The sequence below is a fragment of the Struthio camelus genome, chromosome 3, assembly GCF_040807025.1.
Source record: "Struthio camelus isolate bStrCam1 chromosome 3, bStrCam1.hap1, whole genome shotgun sequence".
NCBI classification, from domain to species: Eukaryota; Metazoa; Chordata; class Aves; order Struthioniformes; family Struthionidae; genus Struthio; species Struthio camelus.
This window is the reverse complement of record NC_090944.1, coordinates 35,885,178-35,910,624: the sequence shown is the minus strand read 5'-3', so window position 1 is coordinate 35,910,624 and position 25,447 is coordinate 35,885,178. Positions and strand designations below refer to the sequence as shown.

The window sequence follows — 25,447 nt, the reverse complement described above, 5'->3', positions numbered from 1 at the left end:
TTTTTCCTCCTTCTTTCCTTTTTCCTCCTTCTTTCCTTTTTCCTCCTTCTTTCTTTCCTTTTTTCTCCTTTCCCCCCACTTTTTTTTCTTTTTTCCCTTATTTTCCTCATTGCTAGCATGCTCCAGCTTTAATACTTCAAGAAATTCCAGGGGCAGTCGAGGGCTGGGCGAGGAGGAGGTGAGCTGTGAATCGCCGATGGGCAGGGAGGCTCTTCCCTCCACAGGACTGAGAGCCGGTCTGCTGTTCCTCACTACAGAGTGTTGTTTCACCGGGGTGGCAGGGAGCCTGGGGGCACGGACGGCCCGCACGCTTGGTGCTACTCACCAGTACTCCTGGCAGATTCACAGTATTTGCTCTCTTTCCTTTCTTTGCGTGAAGAAGATGCTCATTTTGCAAAAGATTCCAGTAGTTGGTGTTTTTGGGTTAAGCTTAACGTTTACTCACCTGACTGTTGAACACTATATAAAGTTTCCATTTTAAAACATCCTTTATGTGATTAAATCCCTGAGAAAGTCACAGGGCTCCACGCGGGCATCCGGGGCGTCCTGAGGGAGCTCCACCGCAGGCCTTGGGTTTGGCTTTTCGTCTTGTCCTTCTGTGTTAACGTTTGTTCTGGAGTAGGACCGAATAAAATTATCAAATGAAAAGAATCAGCTGCTTTTAGTATTGACCATTGCCATGTTTGTTAATTGTGCAGTTTTATTTAAATATATTGGCTTTTTTTTTGGATGTATGATCAGGCACGTGAGTCAAAGTTGCATATATGCCCAGGAAATTCTGGAATATTCCACGTGCCTCATCTATTACGTAATTGACCTTTTACAGCTAAATTTTTTGTTGAAGGCGTGTGTTATTTGCTTCAGTGTACTGTGCTGGGAGAAATCTGACTTCAGGCAGTTCTAAAAAGTACACGATGTTTCTTTCATACCGTCATATCCTATGGAGCAAAAACCTGTAGGCCAGACTTCAAAGTGGGAGACTGACTTTAATCAGCACGTAGTGCCCAGATTTCCCCAGAGATACTGCCATGCGCGCGCTTGGTTCTTCATCTTGCAGTTTTATCGCCTCCTGTATTTCCCATCCTTAGAGTGTGTTGTCGGCAGCTGCTCTTGATTTGTGTTTCATTTTCACGTGCGCATGCCTTTCTCCCAGGAAGAAGTACTCACTTGGTAGAGCTGTATCCCATCATTAAAGCAGGTTGAAACAGCTGGTGCTTACGGAGAACGAAGGCTGCTCTTTTTTCGTTGGGAAGTTGTGTGCCAGATTGGAGCTAATAGTCTAAATGACAGATCTGCATTATGCTTTGCAGATACATTTGTTTCAAAGTAAAGGTAATGCTAATGAAAAGTCATCAGTAGCGATAACAAACTATTTTTTTCTTTTTTTTTTTTTTTTTTAACCTTGGACTGTTCTGAGCCTTTGGTACACGAGGAATGCAGGGAATTTCAGTCAAAAAGTGTCAGAGAATGGAAGAAATTAAGAAATAGCAAAAATAATAGCTGAATTATATAGGATTTACACTTTGCTAGCCCCTGTAGACACTTATTTTAAGAACAGTGGCCACTGGTACTCAAAAAACACAAACTTGGTTACAGACCAGATGATCTTACAGTCTAAGGAAAAATAAATACGGAGGATAGGAAAAGATTACTGTCATACATGCAGGCTATTTGTGAATAAGTGTGCACTCTTTCCTATATATATTTTTTTGTATTCTTACACATTTTATAATGAAGAAGTACTTTTTATTTTTAATAGTTACAAAAGAAGTTCCGGAAAGAATAATACCTTCTTGGATAATTAGATAATAACACGTAGTAAGTAGCCCCAGAGGTACCTGTATGGTGAAAAGTAGTACATGTTCAGGAAGCACCGCAAAGTCTGTTCCCTGATAAAGTCATATTTTCAAAGTTAGTTCTAAGCTCCAGAGTTAGGTCTATTCTAGTCAATCAAATGGTCCAGCCCCTGTTCCCTGGCCCTGTGGGTGAGTGGCACAGCGTGGCTCGTGTATGTTTGGCTAAACTCTTCCCACCATCCCCCAAACAGGGGCAGTTTTTTGAGAGCAGTTCTCAGTCTGTGTTGTCCCTTGAGCCGGGCCCAGGTATTGTTGGGGAGGACGCAGTTTGGCACAGTCCACAGTCGTGGTAAGGAAAAGACTAGCAATTAAAGAGTATGAACAGTCATGGGTCCTTGATCTGGCCCTCTTTGCCTTACTGGTTTAGACATACCCAGTTATGCCTGGAGTTTTGCTCTTAGGTGAATTTCTCAATCATACAAAAGGGAAAGACACTGATCAGGAAAAAAAAAAAAACCTGGATCAACTGAATTCTTAAAGCTCAGCATTTGGGTCAGGCAGCCCTTTGACAAGCAGACACCACTGTAGTATATACACAAAGGCTTTGAGACCACAGAAAGCAAGTTTATGTAATATAACGCTATACAAAAGCTTGCTGAGACCACATGCAGACAGTTGCACACAATTTTGGCAGTGCATAACAGGAACGATAAGTATTAGAAATGCTGCAGAGAGGGAAAGTGTTAATAAAGGGTTCGAAGGGATACATTTTGAAGCACACAAAAAAGTGTTTTACTATACTATTGAAGAAACATGAGGATCTGATCCAAAAGGGGCTTTGGCACTGCTACATTTTGTGCAAGTGTTTAACAACCCCCATGCTTCGTGTAGTATGTAGTTTAGAGAGAGTGAGGAAGAATGACTATTATCCCAGGATGAAAAAGGAGCAGAAGTTAACAGTGAACGCTGCACAGAAAGTATATAATGAGTGCTTCATGTGGAAAAAAGGGGAACAGAAGCTGCAACAAAGAATGTGTCCCAGAAAGAAACAGCAGTGTGACAGCTCAATAAATGCTAGATAAAGTGAGAGAGATTAATTTGGCAGGGCCGCACCACGTTTCTTTTGAAATATTGCTATAGTAACTCTGTAGCCTTTCAAAATTACTAAGTGGATGTTTTTAGGAGTGTGGTATAGCACTGAACAAGCTAGATTGCTGTGTCATAAATAACTGTTCTGGTTTCTAACAAGCTATTTCAACCTTGCACAGGACAGATTTGCCATATATGTGTAGTTGTACATTAAGCTTCTGGACAGCAGTGCATGTGGCATCCCTCTGATGTTAAAACATGTTGCAGGTGATCAGGTACTGACATGAATACATTCCTTAAGGGGAGCGTTAATGGTACCGCAATTTGCAGCAACGTGTTGAACACCCTTAGGGAACGAATGGGAAAGAAACTAAATATTACACAGTGTCAAGCCTTAAAATGCTAGGTGATACGCTTTAAAGAAAGAGATTATTTGCGTCTGCTAGTTTTGGCTTGCCATTTTGTAGCTTGTAATTTATTGTTACCCAGCTTTAACAAAAAGAAAATGTCAGTTTGGTTGCTTGGCAATTCGGGAAAAGATAAACAGCGTTAAGAATGATTAAAAATGCTAATGTTATTTACCTGAGTATCTGTTTAGTTAACCGTGTTTAGAAATAGCAAGTAACTTCAGCTTCAGTTTAATTGAGTGCACTTAAAAAAAAAAAAAGTGATAGCTATTGGTAAAGAAGACTGTATTAAAATAGTATTGGAAGCTGGCCTGTAATTTTAACGTCTTATGTTGTGGTGATGGTTAGCCTTAGTGGGTATTAGATGGAAGACTTCCAGGTAGTTGAGTTGATTAATTTCAGATCTGGATTTAAAATGATCCCTCTGAATATTTGGCTGGGTCCTTCTGCGAAGTAGGAGCTGAAAGAAGGATAACAGTTTGCTTTTTGTAGTAACTGAGATGGGGAGAAAATCATTTCGGGATGACATCAAAGCCTTTTTCTTGTTTTGGCAAAATGGGAGTAATATGAAAAATAAAGCTTTGAAATGAAAGGCTGAATTTTCATTCATGTTTCATGCATCTCTTATTCTTTGATCAGTAAAGACCAGAACACCTTAGGGTGTCAGAAGCCTTTGTGTAAGAGTTGCTGTCTGAGCAGTGGTGGTATATGTGTTCATGATCAAAATGGAGAGGTCTTTGGGCAATGCCTTCGAGAAATTTGTGACACAGGGAGAAGCAGTTGCCTCCCAGGCAGGATGGCCCATGGAACCTTTGGGAAATCTTGAGTTTGAACTCATGGTGGTACCTCACCCTTCCTTCCTTTTGATAACTGTATTAAGCCAACTGGAATGCTAGCATGTCAGCTGGTCACTGCTGGAGTCTGGAAAGACTTTTCTCACAGCAGAACAAAACATCATTTAGTTGGGTTTCTTCATTTTCTTTTTGGTATTCAGACACTCCAAGTAGAGATACATGATTTATTGTTGTTTTTGCAAATTGCACGATGTGGATTCAGGTTAGTGGTGATGAGCCTTTTCCTTTTTAAATATTTATGATAGGCAAAAATTGACAAAGTTACTGTACTGTTACTTTTCTGTATTAATGTTTATCTCCTGTTACAAAGAGGATGTCAAATCTGTTTTTGAACCTAGTGAAAGAAGGGAATAAGATCTTCCTTCTTTCTAGCATCATTCATGTCTAGAGTGAGCCTGAATTCTGTATTGAAAACCTGCTGCCAAGTTCTGAGTAGGGTTTGTTAGGCTGTGGTAAAGTCGAACCCATAGGTCTTTGGTGTGACAAAGCCGCAATTGTGTCTTTATCGAAGTCAATTGACAGGGCAAATTACTGCTAAAGTGCAACTGAGCTAACAAGAGGTGGGGCGTGAGGCTTCAAACCAGTTTATTAAACTCGAGGCTTGCATGTTCAAGGAAACGCACAACAGAAGGAATAATCTGATTTAGCCGTATATTGTTGAGGGCCAAATTAATAAGTCAGGAAAATAAAGCCCCCAGGTGCTCTTATTTTTAATGCAGTTAAAACATCGGTTCGTTTTCCACTGGAAGTCCTGACAGAGTGTTAGGATGTCTGAAGAACAGGACAGGAAATGCATCTGTAAATAGTGTGCCCTTGTTACATTATTTGCAGCTGACTATCAATCACTTGCAATCCTTTTTTCATAATTGTTCATCCTATTTGATGACATAAAAAAAACAGATACGCAAAGGGAAGCTAAAGAGTCCAGACCACATGAGAATTTTTCAACTCCAGGAGGAGAGAATGAAAAGACATGATTGTCCATCTTTAAAGAGGCAATGAATGAGATGTATAGAGGCATATAAAATAATGAATAGAACAGGCATTCCTGTCATTCCAACATAAGAGAAGATAAAAGGAAAAAGAAAGTACAAGACACAATGATCATGTGAAATATGTTAACACAAAATATCATTGAAACTGGGGACCTTTTGAGCTTGAGCAGATAATTTGCCATGTACTTGAACAAACTGAATATGCAGACAGAGCTCTGTTCATCAGCATGCTTTTTGGTACATCACACTTAGGATAAAACTTTTCTATAATGGCAGATAATTTTACAGTTGTCAAGTAGGAGATTGTTTGCATGTTCTGTGGTTGCCTCACTTTAGTAATGACACTACTCAGCCTGGCCCAGTGGTTTCATGAGTTGGAGTAATTTTTGTGTCACCATGTCCTGTGTTAGTTGAAGATGTTATTGTAACGACTAAGGTTGAACAGTTGTACGTTAGTCTCACATTTGAGTTCAGATGTAATATTTTCCATATTTCCCTCAAAATATAGTCTATTTCTGAAAAAAAATATAGCCAATATATAAGGATTTCATAAAGTACTTTTCACGTGCTTTCTGGTTTTAAATTTCCAGTCGAGTACTAAGTGATGAGCTACGAGATATGACACACTATGGTCAGTTTTGGTGGTAAAATTTTGAAAGCCTTTTTGAAATTATTTTATATTAATTGAATGAGAAAGCCTTCAGCAAGCCCAGAGCAAATCTTCAGTCATCATTGTTATCAAGTCTCTGAAAGCCAGTTAAGCAACTGTGCATTTAAAACATACAACCATGCTTTATTTCCTGTGTTTCTGAGCTATCTTAGTCTCAAAACATGCATGTTTAGTGAGACAGAACATTTCACGACAGCTTTTCAGGTATTTAAACTTCTACTTAGTACAGTCAGTGGAGTCTACACAGGGTTTTGGCTCACTCTGAAGTTAGTAATTCAAATTCTGGATAGCTTACTAGGTAGATTTCACAGGATGTGTTGACCAGATTTACACTGACTGTAATGAAACAAGCCTAGATACTTGCATGTAGACTCCTAAATGTAAGTGTCTGGCTCAGAGCTGAATCTCACCCATTGTCATCTTCCTCAGACAAACATCAGTATTAACCCTCTTCCACATACCTATATAGTGGAGACCTTAAGGTCTCTTAGTGAAGTATAAAAGCTGGATACTCTCAAAACTTTATCTGTTCTTTCTTGTCACATCTGGGTGAATCTGTTAACTTAAAAAGAACTCAAACCAGTCTCTCTAAAAGTTACTCTTTGCAGTGTACATGTCCTGTAAATGTTTAAGGCTGATTACTGATGATCAGACCTGCCTGCATGTTATTCTGCATGAACCTCCTTTTCTGGGCACCTTTTATATTGCCCAATTAACAGAGATTACTTGAAGTAATTTACGTAAATATTCTACTATTTTTCAGAAATAGAAAATATTTTGAGGGAAATAAGGAAAATATTAAATCTAACCTCAAATGACTAGCGTATGACTGTTCAACCTTTGACATTACAATAACATCTTCAAGTCATGCATGACATGGTGACACAAAATTTACTTCCATGAGCTATCTTTCATGTTATGTATTCTAGCTTTTTTTCCTAGCCCAAAGACCAGTGCCAAGAATCTGCAGGCAAGAAAAGTTGCCTGTTTTGGGCACCTGGGGTTCAGAGCTGACTTTTGTGAGAGTCTCAGATGTTGGTGTGGAAATTGGTGTTCACAGTTATGTACTGATATCTGGGATTGAGGAGTTCCCTCCAAACGTAGAGTGAGAAACTCTCAGTGAAGCTAGAACAAGTCTTCATGCAAGGTTGCTGTGCTTAGATCAAACCCACAAGTTTTGTAAGGAATCAAAAGCTTCTGACAGGGGAAAGTCTGTGGTATGTTGGAAGACAGTGTTGACTTAGGAGTCAACATTGTACCTCTTGTCCTCAGCACAGGGTTTTGACATCAAAGGATGTGCTACAGAACCTGGTGCTGTGAGTCTATGTTGTGTTACTTGATATTGATGATAGAGAAGATTTCTTCCTCCTTAATGCCACAAAGACATACCTGCTTGCCATTTTTGAGCAGAAAACCTCCTCCTCCATAAGTGATCAGACAGTGTGGGAGAAAACCTAGATTATTCTCTTCCCTGAAACTTGGGTTTCCAAGTTCCCTGAAACTGGTTTCCTGAGCCCGCTAGTCTTATGTGGCTTTTTTTTTCTTTTTTTTTTTTTTTTCCTTAAAACAAGATGACATCTCTGTGTATTGAAGCTCCTATATGGTGATGGAAAGGAGGTCAGGAGAATAATTGTGGTAGGCCTATGCATTAGCAAAGGATATCTCCAATACCTTGATTAGATCTAATGGTCATGACAATGACAATGTACAGAGCACTGCATAGGCATCATTAGGAAAGTATAGGCAACTAGGATGACATGGGTTATCTGAAGGCCAGGAGTCATTCCCATAGCATTTGTATCTCAGTCTTTGTGCAGGCTCTTTGGCAAGCTGTGAACAAGATTTAGATTTGTATGGAGACAAATTCTTTCATAAATTTCCAAGCCCTGACTCTGCACATCAGCTAGTGTAAATACTTTTTAGCATTTTGGAAACTCTGTTAAGAATGGGATAAGTGGTACATGCAGAATAAAGAAAGAGTTAACTATATGGACTGAATAGTGAATAGATGTTGCTTCCTCACCTACGGAGTTCCTGGGAAAACAACTGGAGATATATGTTAAAAGAGAGGGAGCTAAAATTGCAATAGCTGTTTTACGTGGATGTTTCCTATCTTCTGAATTCATTCCTTAGCAATCTTTCTGCTACTAGCCAAAATCTTTTCAGATAGATGATAAGTTTTTCCCTTCTGAAATATGTGGTGAATCCTGTCTGATTGAGAAGTCTTGCTGTATGTTCACATGTTCTGGCATGGTCTTTAACTTGCTTCAATAGTTCTTCTGCCATCGCTGAAGAATGTATGACTGTTTCTGGTACATGTTGTCTGTGAACAGTGAAGTGAGGAAATTTTAATTTTTATACGCATTTTCTAATTACAGCAATGGAAAAGCTAACTAGACTGTACGTATATGTACAGTTCACTCTACGTCTTGAGTTGTGTTTTGTTTGTGAGTACTGCTTGCAGCTCACTATATTAGTATTTCTGCTCAATATAAGCCAAGAAAGAAATATGCTTTAATATAGGGTATTACTCAGGCATCATCCAGACTTATTACTAAAGCAGAGTTGCGCAGATTAAGCAGCTTAGATTGTCCGTATAAATAACTTCAGGCTTGTCAGTAACCTTGTTGAACTCATTAACAATATTTTCACATGGAAAATTACTCTGATGATAGTTTTAATAAAGTTAAACATTGTTGTAGATTGGGCAATTGTCATCTGGGAGCAGTGAAGAGAAAGATGTAGTTTTTTTAGTTGTTGACTAGGAAACTAAAAGTTTAGTTAGTTATCTTTTCCCACTTTGAAATATAAAATCCCATTCTTATTTGATCTGTTGTTTTAATGGACAAATATTGTAGCTGCTAGTTTGGATCTTTAATTGTTTTACTAGATAATAGGTTCTGGCTATGGGAAAATCTACATGCGTCTAACTTTATATATTATAAACTACTCTGATTTCAAAGAGTCTTTGCAGAGTAGAAAGCCTACATGTGATACATGTAACTCTTCCATTATAAAATCTTGGTTTCTTTATGCTGTTACACAAGTATTGTTCACTGACTTCTCTTTGTGGTGCTATATATTTGAGTGTTTTCTTGAACTGATCATAGTTTTGTTGGTTTGCTAGTTGAAGTGGCATTAATCATACTTCTAATCCACTTCTAATACAAATTATGTCTAATTTCTAACACTTACCCTAAGGTTTAGAATGGCAGACACCGATCATTTCAGAAATGAAGTGATTAATGAGTCACTATTTAGACGCCAAACACCTTGACTGAGGTGTGGCTGTAGCAGCAGCATCTCTTTTGCATGGAATGTGCCCGCTCCGCCTGCGTTTGGGTTGTTTATGTGCCTTGCTCGATGGCAGGGGCCCAACTCGCTCGAAAATCTGCTCTAAGGTAGAGTCATCGTCTTTCACTTGAACTGCGTTTGGTTTAATTTGTTCTTGACGATGTCTAAAACCACTTAATAGTGCTCTGCAAATTAGTATGAAATATATTTGTGGCCAATAAGAGTCACCTTCAAAAACGTTGCATATTTTCTCTTCTAGCTTTAAAAATGAAGATGTTTGCCAGGGTGGGTGATATTTAAATCTAGTGTTTACGTCAGTTAAGACAAATAAGTTTGTATTAGAGGTACACTCGGCATAACTGCAATTTAACCATTTAGCAGTATTTCAGAATTCATCTGAGAAATGGAATATTAAAGGCATTGGAAAATGTATGTGGGGCTTTATAGTGCAGCCATACAGAGCACAGGACTCGGTGCGCACAACCTGTGCTCAGTAGTACTGGATTGGCTTGACTCTTCAGAGCAGGACGATTCTCAGTGATCACAGAATCGGCACGGCGTGAGCGTGCTCAAGCGCGCATTCCCGTGTATTAGGTTGGTGGGCAGGTATCTCTGTGGGCTTACAGGAGACAAAACCATTTTGGCATTTAAAGCCTGTAACGAAACACTCTTAAAGAAATCATGAACAACGTGGCAATTGTTGTCATCGGCCATGTTTTTTGGACGTATTTTCTGAGATTGAAACAAAGTCTTTTTTTCTGAAACGACGTGGGAGGCAAGCTTCCTCGTCTACGGCTTTGTGACGTATCCCTGTGGCCCTTTTGAAAGGGGAAAGGGTGACCTGCGGATGGGGGAGGCCCCAGTTCCCTTCGCAGTGTGCGCTTTCTCTGGCCGGTACCAGGTGCTTTGGCATTTGAGCCACAGCACCTGTCTTTTATAAGCCCTCAGTGGGCTTGTTTTCAGTCAGCCATTGAGCCTTGTTTCTGCTTCAGAAAGTCAAAGGCAGACACCAGTGGCATGGAGACAGATGCTGTCTTCTGTAATATTTTCTGATAGATGAAGACTTCAAATCAATATCGACTGGTTAGTCTGGGTCAGTCTGATATGCATTAAGCATATAACTATGTGGAAAACAGAGTGGTATTCATTGCAAATTCCCATTGTTCTGAAAGGGGAATTTGCATAACCCTGGTCCGACTTTCAGAGATGGGAAAGTATGTTTAAAATGTGAGGCATCTCACGGAGTGTTCTTCCATTAAGTGTGGGGTGGAAGTCAGAGCAGCTATGTGAAATGAAGTGTGCCTGCAGCAGCAGTTGTTCTTACAGATTTTTACCTGTATCGCTGTGAGAGAAACCTTACCTCTTATTCATCTAATTGAAAGCTTTATTCTAAGGAGATTACAGTGCCAGTGTCTTTGCAGCTTGCAGCTTGTTTTCTGAGATAGACAAGGCTTTTATAACAACTTGTCCTTTCTTGTTCTGAAAGTTGGCAATTGAACAGGCATTGTATGTGATTTTTTTTGTCCATTTTTATCAAGTGTGAAACAAATGCAAAGAAAGCAGAGTGAAAAAAGTAACCAAACCAACAGTGTATATTTGCAGAAACCTGCTTCTCTCATGTGACCTATGTTGTGAAAGGTATGAATAATCTGTATTATTCATACCGTCTCTATGAATGTGACTGAAACTGGAGACTGGGGTATTCCATTTCCTTTTCCAGTAATGTCTTTTATTTTTCATGGACTCTTTGTACTACTAAGAGTGACAGACAATATTGCTTTCATTGCAGTGAAATTCAAAGAGTAAAGGCATAAGCTTGATCATGCTTCCACCAAGTATGTTGGAAGTGGAAACTCCCACTAGTTTAAGAGGATTACATTTCTTTTTACACTGCTTAAGTTACCTTGCTTATTAAGTGTTCTTTCAAAAAAAGAATACATGCAATTTTATTATCTGTCCTTCTAAAAAGCATAAGGAAAGCAATACAATTCTAAGTGGCTGAAAAGAAATAGTTCATTCAAAGACATGCTTGCAGTTAATTTTCCAAAGTTGCTAATGTTTAGGGATCAGTGGAATGTGAAGTGTTGACAATTGAAATGACAAGTTATTTTTACATTTGAAAAATGTGATACTTCTAAAAGCTTTATTGCATTCTCTTTCTGTTGCAATTGTTTAAAACTTCTGCTAGGTAAAACTGAAAAAAAACCCAGTTTCTCTCTACAAATGCAAAAATGAGAAAATTTTAGGATTGGATTGTTCACTGAAGCTTATGCAGTGTGTTTTTTTTTTCTTTTCTTTTTTTTTTTTTTTCAATATGGGTCTGCTTTTCAGTGCCCTGTGACTCTAGCTGACTTAAGTAGGGTTATATGCTGCTTAGCGTCTTTCAAAAATCCCTTCTTCCTTTTACTTGCTTTAGCTAACAGGGTTCCTGGTACTGCAGAAGGCAGACTAATACAGCCTGTGCTGAGTACTGCAGGATCTAAAAGCCAAACACTACATAGCAAACCTAAAGGACAGTGTTAATTTTGAAATTTTACATTAATTTAAAACATTGAATTAGTGATGTTGGTACAGGTTAATATTTATGGGCCTTAAAAATATTCATAGGTAAGATTTTCGTAAGAAGACTGTTCCATTAAAACAAGAGTGTTGTGGCTGGCAATGGAGTTTAGAAGGAAGAATGTGTGAAGATGTGATTGAAGGGGGGTGAAGGTTGCCTGCAAGAGAAGTGGCAGGAACGTTCATCTGAAAGCAGGACTTCAATGCAGTTTGAAAGAACTTCTTTAAAGCCCCATAAGAATATATGTGTATTTTAGGTTAAAGCGTTATTACTGTGACTGAGCTTCTTTCTCTACGAATTCTGAATAAAAACAGGTACTGAAGAGTTTGATGCAGAATGACTCAAGGTTTGTAAATGCAGTAGAAATTAACTTCCCCATGCAGAAGAGAAGAAGTGATCCTAAGAAAAAAGTGATCCTTCTCAGAGCAAGGAAACGTAATATAATGACAAGGGGAGAGATAATATAATGACAATGCATATAAATAAATAAGAACATAGAGATATGTTAAAAAAAAAAAAAAAAAAAAAAAAAAGAGTGGCTAGAAACTTTACCTGGTAGATGAAGAAAAACCAACAGTGTCGTAGTTGCCTTCTGCTTGTATTTCTCATTTAAACTGACCTCAGCTTGTTCACATGTTTTTAATTTAAAACTGGTAAAAAGTTGTAATCAAGTATTACTGTTTTTGTTTAACAGGCCGGACCTGATAGACATGAATACCGTTGCTGTTCAAAGCAACCTTGCAAATTTAGAGCATGCTTTTTTTGTAGCAGAAAAACTTGGTGTCGCCAGACTTCTGGATCCTGAAGGTAAGATAGCTGCGAAGGGCTGTGTTGAGGGGAAAAAAAAAAAAAAAAAAAAGAACCCTAACGCTAAAATAAAATCCAAATTGTCTGCAGGTTGTAGCATATTTGTGGGCATTCTTACAACTATGTAATAAAGTGTTGTTCTGTCTTGCTCTTCTTAGATGTTGATGTTTCCTCACCTGATGAGAAGTCAGTAATAACTTATGTGTCATCACTTTATGATGCATTTCCCAAAGTACCAGAAGGTGGTGAAGGCATCAGTGCAAACGTGAGTAGGAGACAAACACTTGTGCAGTGCGTAAGCTTCATTGATATGATTCTTGATTTCAGCTCCAGAGTGTTAGCTGGATCTTCCTTAGGCTGCTGTCATATTATTACTGTCATGGCTAATTCTACTCAGTAACACAGTTCAAGGCTTTTCTTTGATATGATTTTTTGGGACATGATTTTGAAAGCTTAGCAACAGTTTAGCGTTCCAGACGTTTTGGACATAAAAATATTCATGTGAAGAGCTTAGTTGGCAGCAATATACCTGAAGTCAGAGAAAGGAGATAAAGTCGAAGTTCTTACTTTTCAGTCATGTGGTTAAAACTATGGATTGTGCTTCTTTGGTTCTTATCAATCTGAAGTTTATTAAACTAGAAAGTTCTATTTTCAGTGGAAATATTTGGAACCAAAATTTATTTAATAGTGTGCATGATGTATTTGGATACTTCAAGTGAGTTTTAATGAGCGAGTAAATAACATTTTGGACTTTCAGGATTCGGTAATCTTTCTTTCCTTTTTTTTTTTTTTAAAATAAATGTCAGACTGCAAAGATAAGGCAAAAATGGTGCTCTTGGACGATTTTCTTTTGATCTGTAGTCTGTGTTGTGCTTTGGTAGGATGTTGAAGTCAAATGGGTTGAATACCAGAATATGGTAAACTACCTCATGCAGTGGATCAGGCACCATGTTACAATAATGTCTGACAGAACATTTCCCAACAACCCTGTGGAATTGAAGGTGAGATGCAGCATCTTAAACTCCTTATTGGAGTGGCACTTTGTCTTACTTACTCAAAGCATCCTTGAACAAATGAAGTGCTTGTAGATTTAGACAATCAAACGAACAGCAGAACAATAGCATCATAGTAATACAGGTTTTCATTAAGTAGTTTTAAAGTTTGGGTGATCTTTACAGTGTTTCTGGCATACGGTGTTTTAAATGTTAGAGATGGGATAAGCCAGGTCTGTATATAGATTTTATAACCCTCCTTAAGAGTGCCATATATGTTTTTGTAAGCTGGATTTAATTCTTTAGAAGGGCAGAAAGAATGGTATCACCAGTTCTTTAAAGGTTCTTTTGGGCAGGCCAGGTACTCAGAAATAAAGCATGCTTTATGTAAATTCCAGCACTGTCACCCACATTTTAATAGTGGGGCAGTTGTTTTCATGCTCAGAAAAGATGCTAGGTTGAAGCTTATTTGAAAATCTACTCCTTAATTTTTTTGAAAGTACAAGAAATATGTTGCTAGCGTATGAACAATCAAAAGCAAATTTTTAGCTCGTCGCTGATCATTTTGCACAGAACTTAAGTAAAGCAATATAAGAATGTAAGCTTATGAAGAATGTTAGAAGAGGGGTCAGGGAGTAGGTTTATATTCCCTGTAAGGAAAAGTTGATGATGATTTTTATGTTTCTACAGGCACTTTATAATCAATATTTGCAGTTTAAAGAAACAGAAATTCCACCAAAGGAGATAGATAAATCAAAAATTAAACGTCTATATAAACTGCTAGAGGTAAGTTTTAACATGTATTGCGACGTATGGAAGTTCCCTTTCTGTGGCTTGTGATAACAAATATGTATGAATTTTAAAGGTCTGGATAGAATTTGGACGCATCAAACTTTCTCAAGGCTATCATCCAAACGATATAGAAAAAGAATGGGGAAAGCTTATTATTGCTATGCTGGAAAGAGAGAAAACCCTTCGGCCTGAAGTGGAAAGGTATGCTGGTGAATGTTTGGCAGGCCTAGTTAATATTTTTTCTGTTCTTTTATCTCACATTGAAAACTTTGAATGTCTTCAGTCCATGATAATATCCACATTATTTTTCTAGATTGAATAATTCTGTCTTTATTCAGGACTGAAGATCTTTATCTGCTTTACAGAAGCAGGTTCACACGCAAGTCACCTGGGTTACCTGAGGAGGTCATAATGAATAGTATCTGTGCCTCAGATCATTAAAGTGCTTGAACATAAATATAACATCTTCCCTTGTGCAAATGGTCAGAGCCAGGTTTATGTCACTTCACTGTCTTGCTTAGACTGTATCCCAGATAAGCAACAGCCTCGCCCTTTGTGTGAAATGTACGTTTCACTTCGTGCGTGGCAAGGTTGCTGAAGTCCTGTTCTGGAGTTGTTTCAAAGTTGTTTGTACTCAAGAGCACGCAAAGTGTTTAGATGTGTAAAGCACGTAGTGGTCTTTCATGCATGGTAGTGTGTGTGGCACAATGTTTTTTGTACATCACTAAGAGCTGTGATTTTTTTTTATATATTAAGCATATTTAAAATCTTGATGCAGCCTAAGAGCGCTTCTGATTTTTATTGTTTTTTTTTTTTTTTTGGAGTTCTGTGGCAGAAACAGAACTCAAACAGAACGTGGCCTTTCATGTAACTCAAAAAATATCCTTTTATTATTTAATAAATTGATTTAATTGAATAATAATTTGGACTTCTACCTGCAGATAGGTATAGACAACAGGGCCTAGATTCATTCTGCTTCACTTCAGGCATCCAAACGAACACCCGAGATCTGAATCACTTTCTAAAGAATCCTGACGCTGACTTTCTAGTGAAGATAGGGTGATAATGCTCTCTCATTCAGGTGCTTGAATTTAGCTGCAAATAATCCAGACCATTGTATAGGAAATCTGCAGAAAGACAGATTTTGGTAAGAGAAGATCCCAAAGGCAGACAGAGTTGATTAAATATTGATCATGCTTACAAAAGCAGGAGCATGGCTGAATCACTGGGGGGTGCTTATTCATATGGACTGAGCACAAATAGACATAAGTAAACGTAAACTTAGGTATTCAGGGTCAGTAAATACACTTAAAGTGAGAGATCATGCAGTGATAGTCACTGCATGTGGTGGTCACGGCAAAATGAGAAAGAAGTCGATTAAGTGATTCTGTTTTCGTGGTTAAGTTAAAATTATTGTCTGATCTGGAAACAAGAACTTGCTCCATCTGTTTGTCTTATTACTTAGTGGTGTGCCAGATGTGTGGTGGTGTTATTTTGGTACAGCTCCTGGGGTGGAATTTCGTTATGGCAAAAATGACACCTGGGCTAATAATGAAATTTGGTTAATAACTAAAACTTTGCCCTCGTGCCTGAAAGTATGAGCATAGATAGACAATGTGTGGCCAGGCTGGTGTTCGAGATCCAAATTAACATTATGTCAGTGAGGAAAACACCAAACTGAGCTCCTATTTTCAAAACTAGCAGAGTTCAGAATTACCTCAGGGGTCTGTCTGTCTTTGCTGTGCTCTTATGCTTAAACAAAGTCATCTTATAGTATGGGTGTGGTCTTCAGTGAGTGCTAAAAGCAAGAGTTGAAATACTGGAAAAAAATCATCCAAACACAAAATTCTGAATTAAAATATGAACCTAAGAGCCATAATTGGATTTTTCTTATTTGTTTTGCGGTTAAAATAGTTATGGTGTGGAAGAAGTTAAAGGGAAATTTGCAGGAGGACAGATTAGTGGAACAGGGCAGTTAAGTAGAATAATGATGGTGGGTTGGATGGTGTACAGGTGTCTAAAATTAACTTATTAAGAGCTGACTAACCATGATATTACTGTAGTTTTTTGTTCTGTAGTCCCATTTGAAAGAAAAGGAATCAGCCTAACACGAAGTTTATATAATACAGTGGAGGTTGAAGTTCTAACCTCAGTTGTTTTTGAAACTCTTCGTATATGAGTCTGAGAAACACTAAATATTTATTTGAATTAGTATTTTTTTTATTTGGCTTATAGGTGTTTAGTGACACTTAAGTAAAATATTTGGTGCATCTGTTTCCTAGAGACGCCCTAATGCTACTGCCAAGTCTGTACTTGCAAAGCTTTAACTCAAGGTAGGGAAGCCAAAAGCAAGGTAGCATGCATAGCCCCAGGGAAAACCCTTTGAAGAGCTGGCAGAATATTAATTCCTGGGTTTTGAATGTGCGTACTGAAGCCTATTTAAAGGCGGTGTGCTAGGTGTTCCCAGAGCCAGTAGTGAGATTTCATCCCTAGAAGCTGTACATTTTGTAGGAGTTTCATCTTTTTCATTTTTCAGCAAACGTAAACAGCCAAAAGGACAAGTGCTCTGGATGTGAAAATGAATAGCAGTAGTTATAGCTATCATAGCAGTGATTCACTGTTTAGCAACAGTACTAGTGCTCGAACCAGCACTGACTCTAATGAAAATTTTGTTTCTGTTAATTGTGGTCCCACACTGATTAAATCTTGTATAAGCTTTGGTAAAAGCACCTTAGATGGAACTAGGTAACTTGGCATATATATTATTTTGTGAAAAATGCTGTTTTTTTCTTTTTTCTTCCTCCTCTTCTTTTTTTTTTTTTTTTTAAAGCCATGCAACATGTATAGTAAATAGCATTAATGTTTGTTTGTTTTTTTTCCAAAATGCTCTGGTATCCCCCAGGTTGGAAATGCTGCAGCAGATTGCGAACAGAATTCAGCGGGACAGCCTGAGCTGTGAGGACAAACTGATACTTGCCCGGAATGCTCTGCAGTCTGTAAGTCCATCGGTGATGTTTTACTGCGCTGTGTTTATGAACTTACTGACTTTTTTTGTGTGTATATGAACTTACTCACATGACTACTTCAAGAAAAATATTCTTCAAGATTTTTGAGTGTGTACTTAGCAGCTGATATTTTCGTTTTTGTTTACTGTTTCGTTTAGTTTTCTATTTCCTCAAGAAAACACCAAAAATTGCCAAGAAATGAGTTCTTTAGATTTTTTTTTACCAGTTATTAGATTGAAAGCTTTACAGTTGTTTTAAGATTAGGAAAAGATTTTAGAGAAAGGTTAGTTTTTCTTATAGTATTTCTCATTTCTCTTTGGATAAGCTGCAGATTTTAATAGCTTTCTTTTATTTATTCAGGATGCCAAGCGATTAGAGTCAGGGCTCCAGTTCCAAAATGAAGCAGAGATAGCTGGGTATCTTCTTGAATCTGAGAACCTTCTCCGCCAGCAAGTGATCGATGCCCAAATCCTTATCGATGGAAAATACTATCAGGCAGACCAGCTTGTTCAGAGGTATTTTTGAGTGTTCATTTATATGAAGAAATGTGACCCAAATATGGATACGCATTATAGACAATATTTTCAAGTCTTTATGTCTAAGGATAAATTTCTCAGTCTATCACTGAGCACCCAAATACAGATTGTCAGGTACTCTGGTGGGTAAAACGCCCACAAAGTTTATTGAAGATAGGAGGAGCTGTTTGTACTCACCTGTGAAAATGAAGTCATTCCCCAGAACGTGACTTAAATGTGTAGTGTTTACTAGATATCTGAGTATAAGAAATGCAGCATGTGTTACAGCTAAAATGATTGTAGAATTCACTAACTTTGATTTTACAAATGGTGGTGAGATTTCTAGTGATAGCTGTAGGTATCTTCCCAGGTAATCAGTAGGGAAGTGTGTACAGTCTTAGCAGAAAGATAAAACCTATCAGTGAAATGCAATTTTATGAAAAAGTGGCAACAAAGTCTGTCAGGGTTCACCTTGGACTGCGTGAGATCAAACACACAGCAGCTGCCGTAGCAGTGAACTGTAAATGTTGGATCCACTGCAACATGTAGTGTCTTGTAAGATTTCTTCTTTGCTGATGGTTCTTTGTACTGTGTAGAGTACATGCTACAGGCCATACTGTGCTGATTTTCTGGATCATTGCCTGATTTGTTCATCTATTATTTGTATATTTATAAGTTGATATAGCATATACTTTCTGATGTAAGTGCTTATGTATAAATATTTAGGTGGGACTTAAATTTTAACAGATTGTGTGAACTGATATCGTTGTTCAGTTCAGCATGAAAATGCTATCGTAAACATTCATTGAAAGGATTTTCTTTTATTAGTTTTTTTTTTTTTTATAGGGTTGCAAAACTTCGTGATGAGCTGGTGGCCATAAGGACTGAATGCTCTTCTGTGTACAAAAAGGGGCATGCACTGACAACAGAGCAGACAAAACTGATGATATCGGGAATAACTGAAAGCTTAAACTCAGGATTTACAACAAACCTGACCCCTGAATTAAGTGCTGCAATGACCCAAGGTTTAACACCTAGTTTGACTTCCTCCAGCTTGACATCTGGCCTTTCATCAGGTCTTACTTCCAGATTGACACCAGCCATCACTCCTGCTTATACACCAGGCGTCCAACCACGGTTAATTCAAAGTTATGTGACAGGAGTAGATAGTGGGACTCTGCAAACACTCAAACTGACGCAAATCAGAAAACCTCTTATGAAATCAGCTTTTGTGGATCAGAATTTAACAGAAGAAGAGGTCAACATGAAATTTGTTCAGGACCTATTGAACTGGGTGGAAGAAATGCAGGTAACAATCTTTATGGAAATAGTTTGCTTCTAATTCTTACATTTATTCCTTGTAGATCATCCCTGATTTTTCTTTCTTGTTTGTAAGGTGCAACTTGATCGAGCAGAATGGGGTTCAGATTTACCAAGCGTTGAAAGCCATTTAGAAAATCACAAAAATGTCCAGAAAGCTATTGAGGAATTTGAATCCAGCCTTAAAGAAGCTAAAATCAGTGAGGTAAAGCACCATATTCTTAATTTCTTGGGTTACTTTTTGACTGAATGACCCAAAAGTAAGGATGAATTATAGAACTGTATGGGTTTCAGAGCCTTACTTTATTTTTACTTGTGATCTCTAAATTACAGCATGAAATCAGGAGATCTAATGGTGAGAATAACTTAACATGTCTGCTTTTTTTGTTGTCTTTTTCACCTCATGTACCAAATACAGATCCAAATGACTGCCCCTCTTAAACTCAGTTATGCAGAAAAATTGCACAAACTGGAAAGTCAGTATTCAAAACTGTTGGTAAGTTCATCACATCTCTTTGGATGTTCAGCTTTTCAACATACATTAGGGATGGGTTTTAATTCTCATTTTTGCAAATTTTTCTTTTTTCTTTTTTCCTAAATAAAGAACACCTCAAGAAATCAGGAAAGGCACCTAGATACTCTTCACAGTTTTGTGTCCCGTGCTACTAGAGAGCTGATATGGCTGAATGAAAAAGAAGAGGAAGAGGTTGCATATGACTGGAGTGAAAGAAACACTAATATAGCAAGAAAAAAGGAATATCATGCAGTACGTATTGCTAGAATAATCCAGAGGGAATAATTAAGTCATCTGTAATATTTTAACATATTTCTAAAATGTTTCTATGTTCTTTGAAAAAAAGGAGTTAATGAGAGAACTTGATCAAAAAGAAGAAGTTATTAAATCAGTTCAAGAAATAGCTGAGCAATTGCTTCTTGAAAATCACCCAGCCAGGCTAACTATTGAGGTAAGTTATTAAACACAGTACACAAACAAGAAAATAGTGATGACTTAATAGGCCTCAGATTTGGAGAGAAAAGAAGGGGAGTGCTAACTCATAGGAAATTACTCAACAGGACTCTGCATAATGAAGCCTTTTTTTCCCCTTCAGTGTCTCTTATGTATCTCTATCTTTCAGTTTCCAGAAAGTATAAGCATTTCTGTTACAAGGTTACATTTTGAAGTTCTGATTGCTTAGATAAAAAATCCTACAAAAATCTAAAATTAAAATATCAAGATTTTACGGCTCTTCTGCTCAGAGAGTTTATTTCTGCATAAATTAGAACAGACGAAGAACCCCGCCCCACACCTTTTCCTTCGGTTTTGGGTCCTGCCTCACTGTTTTATGTAGTGTGGGGAATGATATTCTTTAAAAGTATATGCTGCTACTAATGTGCATTTATCAGTATAATATACTTAATATAATGCGTATATGAAACATATATATTATGAAACCAGGCCGTTGCAATGAAGGTGCGTATATGCGGATTATGATGTCTGCGATAATACTGTGTTGCGGGGATGTCTTTAAAGAATGATTGCCTTCTTTGCAGAATAATCTATGCATTTAGTGGGTCAGTTTGAGAGTCATTAAAGCGAACAGACAAACGCCTTTAACTTCAGTTTGAGAACCACAGAGTTCCCGAAACTGAGATTTTTGGCTGCTTTTGCAAGGTCAAGAGTACCCTCTGCTGGTGAATGTTGGTGCGGTGCATCTCTAGTGACTACCACCTAGGCAATGTAGGAGAGAGACATCTTTCTAATAAAGTTACAGTTTTAGAAATCCTGTACAAATGTTATACAAAAGCATATATTGCAGCACTTCTTTTTTTTTTTTTTTTAATTCAGTGTCACTTTAATATCTGGTTTATGTCCAGGCAAAAATCCAGCTACTTTGAGTCACAGGGTCATAGACTAGTTTTGGTTGGGGGAACATCAGGACATCTAGTTCAGCCCCTTCTCAAAGCAGTGACAACTTTGGTCAGCATGCTCAGGGCCTTTCCAAGGAAGGCAATTCCACAGCCTCTCTGGGCAAGTTTTCTGATGTTTGACTATCTTACAGTGACTAATTTTTTCCTTATGTCTAATGGGGATTTTTTCTGTGGCAGCTCACTTTTCCTGGGTAAGGAGGTCAGGTCTAGATGCATGTGTTTGCAACATTACTTTTATATCTCCTAAATTCTAAACATGTGCATGTTTTAATTTCTTTTCTCTTCTGTAACATCTCTCTGTTTCCCCTAAAAGGCCTATAGAGCTGCAATGCAGACACAGTGGAGCTGGATTCTACAGCTCTGTCATTGTGTTGAACAACATTTGAGAGAAAATGCTGCATATTTTGAGGTAAGAAAATGCATCAATAAACATGTGAAATGTCTTAATGATCACAGTCAAAAAGTTTAATTGAAAGTGCTAGTTGCTCTCTCACCGTAGTTGTAAAATTGAAATCTGTCATGTACTGTTATTAGACGAGGCATGTTCCCATAGTAAGTTATCAAACCTGCATTGTTTTTTCTATAGTTATATCAGTTTACAGCAGATGAAAATCTAGCTTGATGTTTTTCCCAAGTGCCACAGCTGCAAGTGGATGTAGAGTCTGAAAATGAAGCCAAGTTCTCTCTGTATCATACAGAAATGCAATGAATAAAGCTTCTGTGAATGGATGTAGAGTAGAAGTTGGTTACTGATGGCCAAGAAAGAACATCTAGTGTTGTTCCCGGTCTACCCAAATAGAAGTGGAACATACAGCATTACTAGTAAACAGATCAGAGAATACCCTGACAGTAGACGTATCCAACAAATTGCTTTACTGATTATAACTCTACATACTTAGCCAATGATGCAGTACTCTGTAATATACACAAGAGTGGAAAATATTCGGAATTTTTGATTTAGAGAAACATTTTCTTTTTTTTTTTTAATATTTAAATATCTTTAGTGTCTCCTGGCATGGGTGGTTGAAGAGGAAGGGTAATGGTGTTTGGGGTGAGATGCCTTTTGGACTGAGAAGAAATGAAGTTTCAGGGATAGAAGGGATGAGGATTACCACAGGACATTTCCCTCTGCAGTCACCCTTAACCAGGACCCTAGTTTGGTGGTGGAGATGGGAATTCAGAACTGCCAAATGTTGTAGCTCGCTTCCCCCCTCTCACAAAATGTGCACTCCAGTATGCTTGCTCAGTTATTTGCTACAGTTTATAAACTTTATCTGTTCTTTATATATAAAAATAATTATAATTCCCAGGGAAGCAAGAATCACTTTAGAAAATCCTTACCCTGCAGGAACAGTAATTAACTAATGTTCAGTAACTGCTGAATGAGTTATGGATGTAGGTAGCACAGAAAGTAACTCATGTTCCAAGCAATAAGAATGTGCGCCTCCTTGAAGCGGACACTTAGACTTGAGATAATGAATACTGTCATGTGGTACAGCAGTTACTTCAAGCTACTGTAAAAAAAATCAGTTTTCAAAAGACTGCTTGAAAAAAAACTTTTTAGTGTAGCTATTTGTATACTTTTCAGGTTGTTTAAAAATAATCAAAATACTTATCTCATCCTAGTTTTTCAATGATGCCAAAGAGGCCATGGACTATTTAAAGAATTTAAAAGATGCCATATACAGAAAATACAGTTGTGATAGATCCAGCAGCCTTCATAGACTGGAAGACCTTGTCCAGGAATCTATGGTAAGAATGCAAGGATCCTGTTAATATGAGTTACAGTTAACCAAGAAGTGTATGGATTGTAGTTGAATTTAAAATCTATGCTTTAAAATTACTCACTTAAAGGGAAGGAATTAAAAAAAAAAAAAAGAAAAAAGACTGTTTTAGAACTTCTGATTGAATAACTGCGTCTGTCCTTGTTTAATAACTACTTTTCTTGTCCTTAAAATATTTATTTATTTATTTATTTATTTATTTTTACAATAGCAGGTGTTGTGAGAAACCACTGACTTCAGAAGGATACTTCTGTTCATGTAGAATACATTACTTTCAAGAAACACAGTAACAGAAAAAAAAACAGAAGAAGAAAAGCTTAACAGCATCAAAGAAACAGCACTGGGTTCTGGCCACCTCTCATGATGTGTTCTTTTCTTAACTGCTTTTAGGAAGAAAAAGAACAACTCTTGCAGTATAAGAGCACAGTAGCAGGCCTTGTGGGGAGAGCAAAGGCAATAATTCAGCTGAAGCCAAGGAATCCTGACTGTCTACTCAAAACATCCATCCCAATTAAAGCCATCTGTGACTATAGACAAATTGAGGTTAGAACCTTGAATTTCTTAAAATCAATTACAGACGTGAGAATTCAGCTAAAGTTCCATTAATTACCGTGTTCCTGGAAAACACTGGGCTGTAAATATCTTCCACCCTAGTAAACAAGAGCAAATCCCTGTGATGCACGCTGTTGTTTTTGCTGTTCTGTTCCTTATTTGGTGACACTACTTACAAAAGTGCTTTGTAGAAGTATTTTGTAATGCCTAGCTCATCAAATTACTCTCCTTTTCTGTTAATACTAGATAACTATTTACAAAGACGATGAATGTGTGTTAGCAAACAACTCCCATCGTGCTAAATGGAAAGTCATTAGTCCAAGTGGTAATGAAGCCATGGTTCCGTCTGTATGCTTTACAGTTCCTCCACCGAACAAAGAAGCAATAGATACAGCCAACAGGTAGGGACAAAATGAAAACAGCTGGAAGTATGTAGCTGTAAAATATTTTTAATATAAATGCTTTTGTTTATTTATGTAGAGAAACAGCAGTCCCCTTGTGCTAGAGCCAAGGAAGCAATTTTCTTTTTAAATTCATTTATATAGAACTCAGGTTAAAATGTCTAATTTTTTCTCCCATTTTGTATGTTATTCCAGTATAAAACAAATTTTCTAATCTAAAATTGGAATTTTTCTATATTTCAGGATTGAACAGCAGTTTCAGAATGTTCTGGCCCTCTGGCATGAATCGCATGTAAACATGAAGAGTGTGGTTTCCTGGCATTACCTGACAAATGAAATTGAAGCTGTTCGAGCTGGCAATGTGGCTTCGGTATGTACGATGTCTGCTGTTTCTGCTAAGGGTCTGTTAGCCATTTACTGGGAAATCATAGGCTACGCTTCCCAGAGCTATGGTATAATCAACAGTTTGCAACTGCACTCAGCTTGTGGAAGTAGCTGGCACTGACCACACCGGTTACCACTCTGCAGCGTTCTGCCTTGAGCTGAGCATGCTTGGATGTATGTGAGGAAGGAGCAGAGAGGGTCTATCATGACAACTAACTTAGCCTTATTGTGCCAATCTGCCTAGCCTCCTTCTGTTTTCAGTTGAGGGGCAGGATCTCTGGAAAGCAACTGAACAGGGACTAAATTAGTCTTCGCTCTGAACTTTATTTTCAAGAGTCTGCCTTTTTGCATTTATGTTAAAGATACCTGGGGAGATGAGACTCGTTAAGCTAAGGTTAATCTTTGTGGAATCCTCTCCTACCCTTTCTTCCACCCTGTTATTTATTTATGCTGCAACTTCTTTCCTAAAAATGGAGCAACTGTGAAGCAACGTTTAGTCTTTCAGTCCAGAGAGAGTTGAATGTTCGTTATACTGTAATGCATTTTTTCACTCTTATACGTGTCTGTAATTTGAACAGTTAAATGGCTAATTAGGATCAAATTGATAGGAAGAAATTACTGATACAGATCAAAGTATCGTTCTGTCTGGCTAAAAGAGTGAGATCACTGAACAATACAATATTAGATGTATAGTATAACACTATTTAATATAAGAAGTTATTATACAACATTGGCATATAGCTGTCTTCAAACTGTTGCAATAGTATCTGTAATACTGCAAATGATGTATTCCCTCCAAATTTCTCACAGTTGCTGTTTGAAAGAAGCAATCTGAAATCGTTCCGGAAATGGCCATTCTCTGGCTGTTCCTGACTGCCCAATTTTTGCTGCATGGCATAGATAGAGAAATGGCCTAACACAGACTGTTACTGGCTTTAAAGATGGCAAAGAATTTTGAAGTAAACTTGATTTATTAGCTATTGTTGATGCTCGTCAAGTGGTCCCTACCCTAGGAACAGCAAGGTCTCAGGACGTCAGATTCTTTGACTTTACTATCTTAGTAATTCCACATAGCTTGGTGCAACCAAAGTAGATGTTACTGTACAGCTACCATTAGTATTTTCAGAGGATTATTGACAGTTTTCCTCGTAATCGCAAGGTTGACCACACAGTTTCTATATTTTCCTGAGTCTGTTGGGGAGGATGGACAAAACTCTTTTTTATGAGTTAGTAGATCGGTCAATATTGCTCTTTGATTAAAAAACAAACAAACAAAAAAGCCATTACAGGCAGCTGTTAGA

The 25,447-nt window shown here is 37.7% G+C and overlaps 1 protein-coding gene across 25 annotated transcripts in view; it reads left to right on the top strand.

Moving 5' to 3' along the window:
- LOC104151956 (dystonin) overlaps positions 1–25,447 on the top strand; it is a 309,066-nt gene that overhangs the window by 141,798 nt on the left and 141,821 nt on the right. For 23 of the 25 annotated variants that reach the window (XM_068937429.1, XM_068937427.1, XM_068937406.1 and 20 more), the window contains 17 exons: positions 12,360–12,472; positions 12,631–12,737; positions 13,354–13,473; positions 14,155–14,250; positions 14,330–14,457; positions 17,159–17,252; positions 17,622–17,776; positions 18,623–19,085; positions 19,173–19,301; positions 19,515–19,592; positions 19,701–19,862; positions 19,957–20,061; positions 21,339–21,434; positions 22,652–22,777; positions 23,200–23,352; positions 23,608–23,762; positions 24,006–24,132. In XM_068937429.1, the coding sequence (XP_068793530.1) occupies positions 12,360–12,472; positions 12,631–12,737; positions 13,354–13,473; positions 14,155–14,250; positions 14,330–14,457; positions 17,159–17,252; positions 17,622–17,776; positions 18,623–19,085; positions 19,173–19,301; positions 19,515–19,592; positions 19,701–19,862; positions 19,957–20,061; positions 21,339–21,434; positions 22,652–22,777; positions 23,200–23,352; positions 23,608–23,762; positions 24,006–24,132 (2,407 nt within the window). Of the gene's footprint in view, positions 1–12,359; positions 12,473–12,630; positions 12,738–13,353; positions 13,474–14,154; positions 14,251–14,329; positions 14,458–16,721; positions 17,002–17,158; positions 17,253–17,621; positions 17,777–18,622; positions 19,086–19,172; positions 19,302–19,514; positions 19,593–19,700; positions 19,863–19,956; positions 20,062–21,338; positions 21,435–22,651; positions 22,778–23,199; positions 23,353–23,607; positions 23,763–24,005; positions 24,133–25,447 lie in introns of those variants that run through there. The other 2 variants (XM_068937435.1, XM_068937419.1) reach the window with 1 other exon arrangement.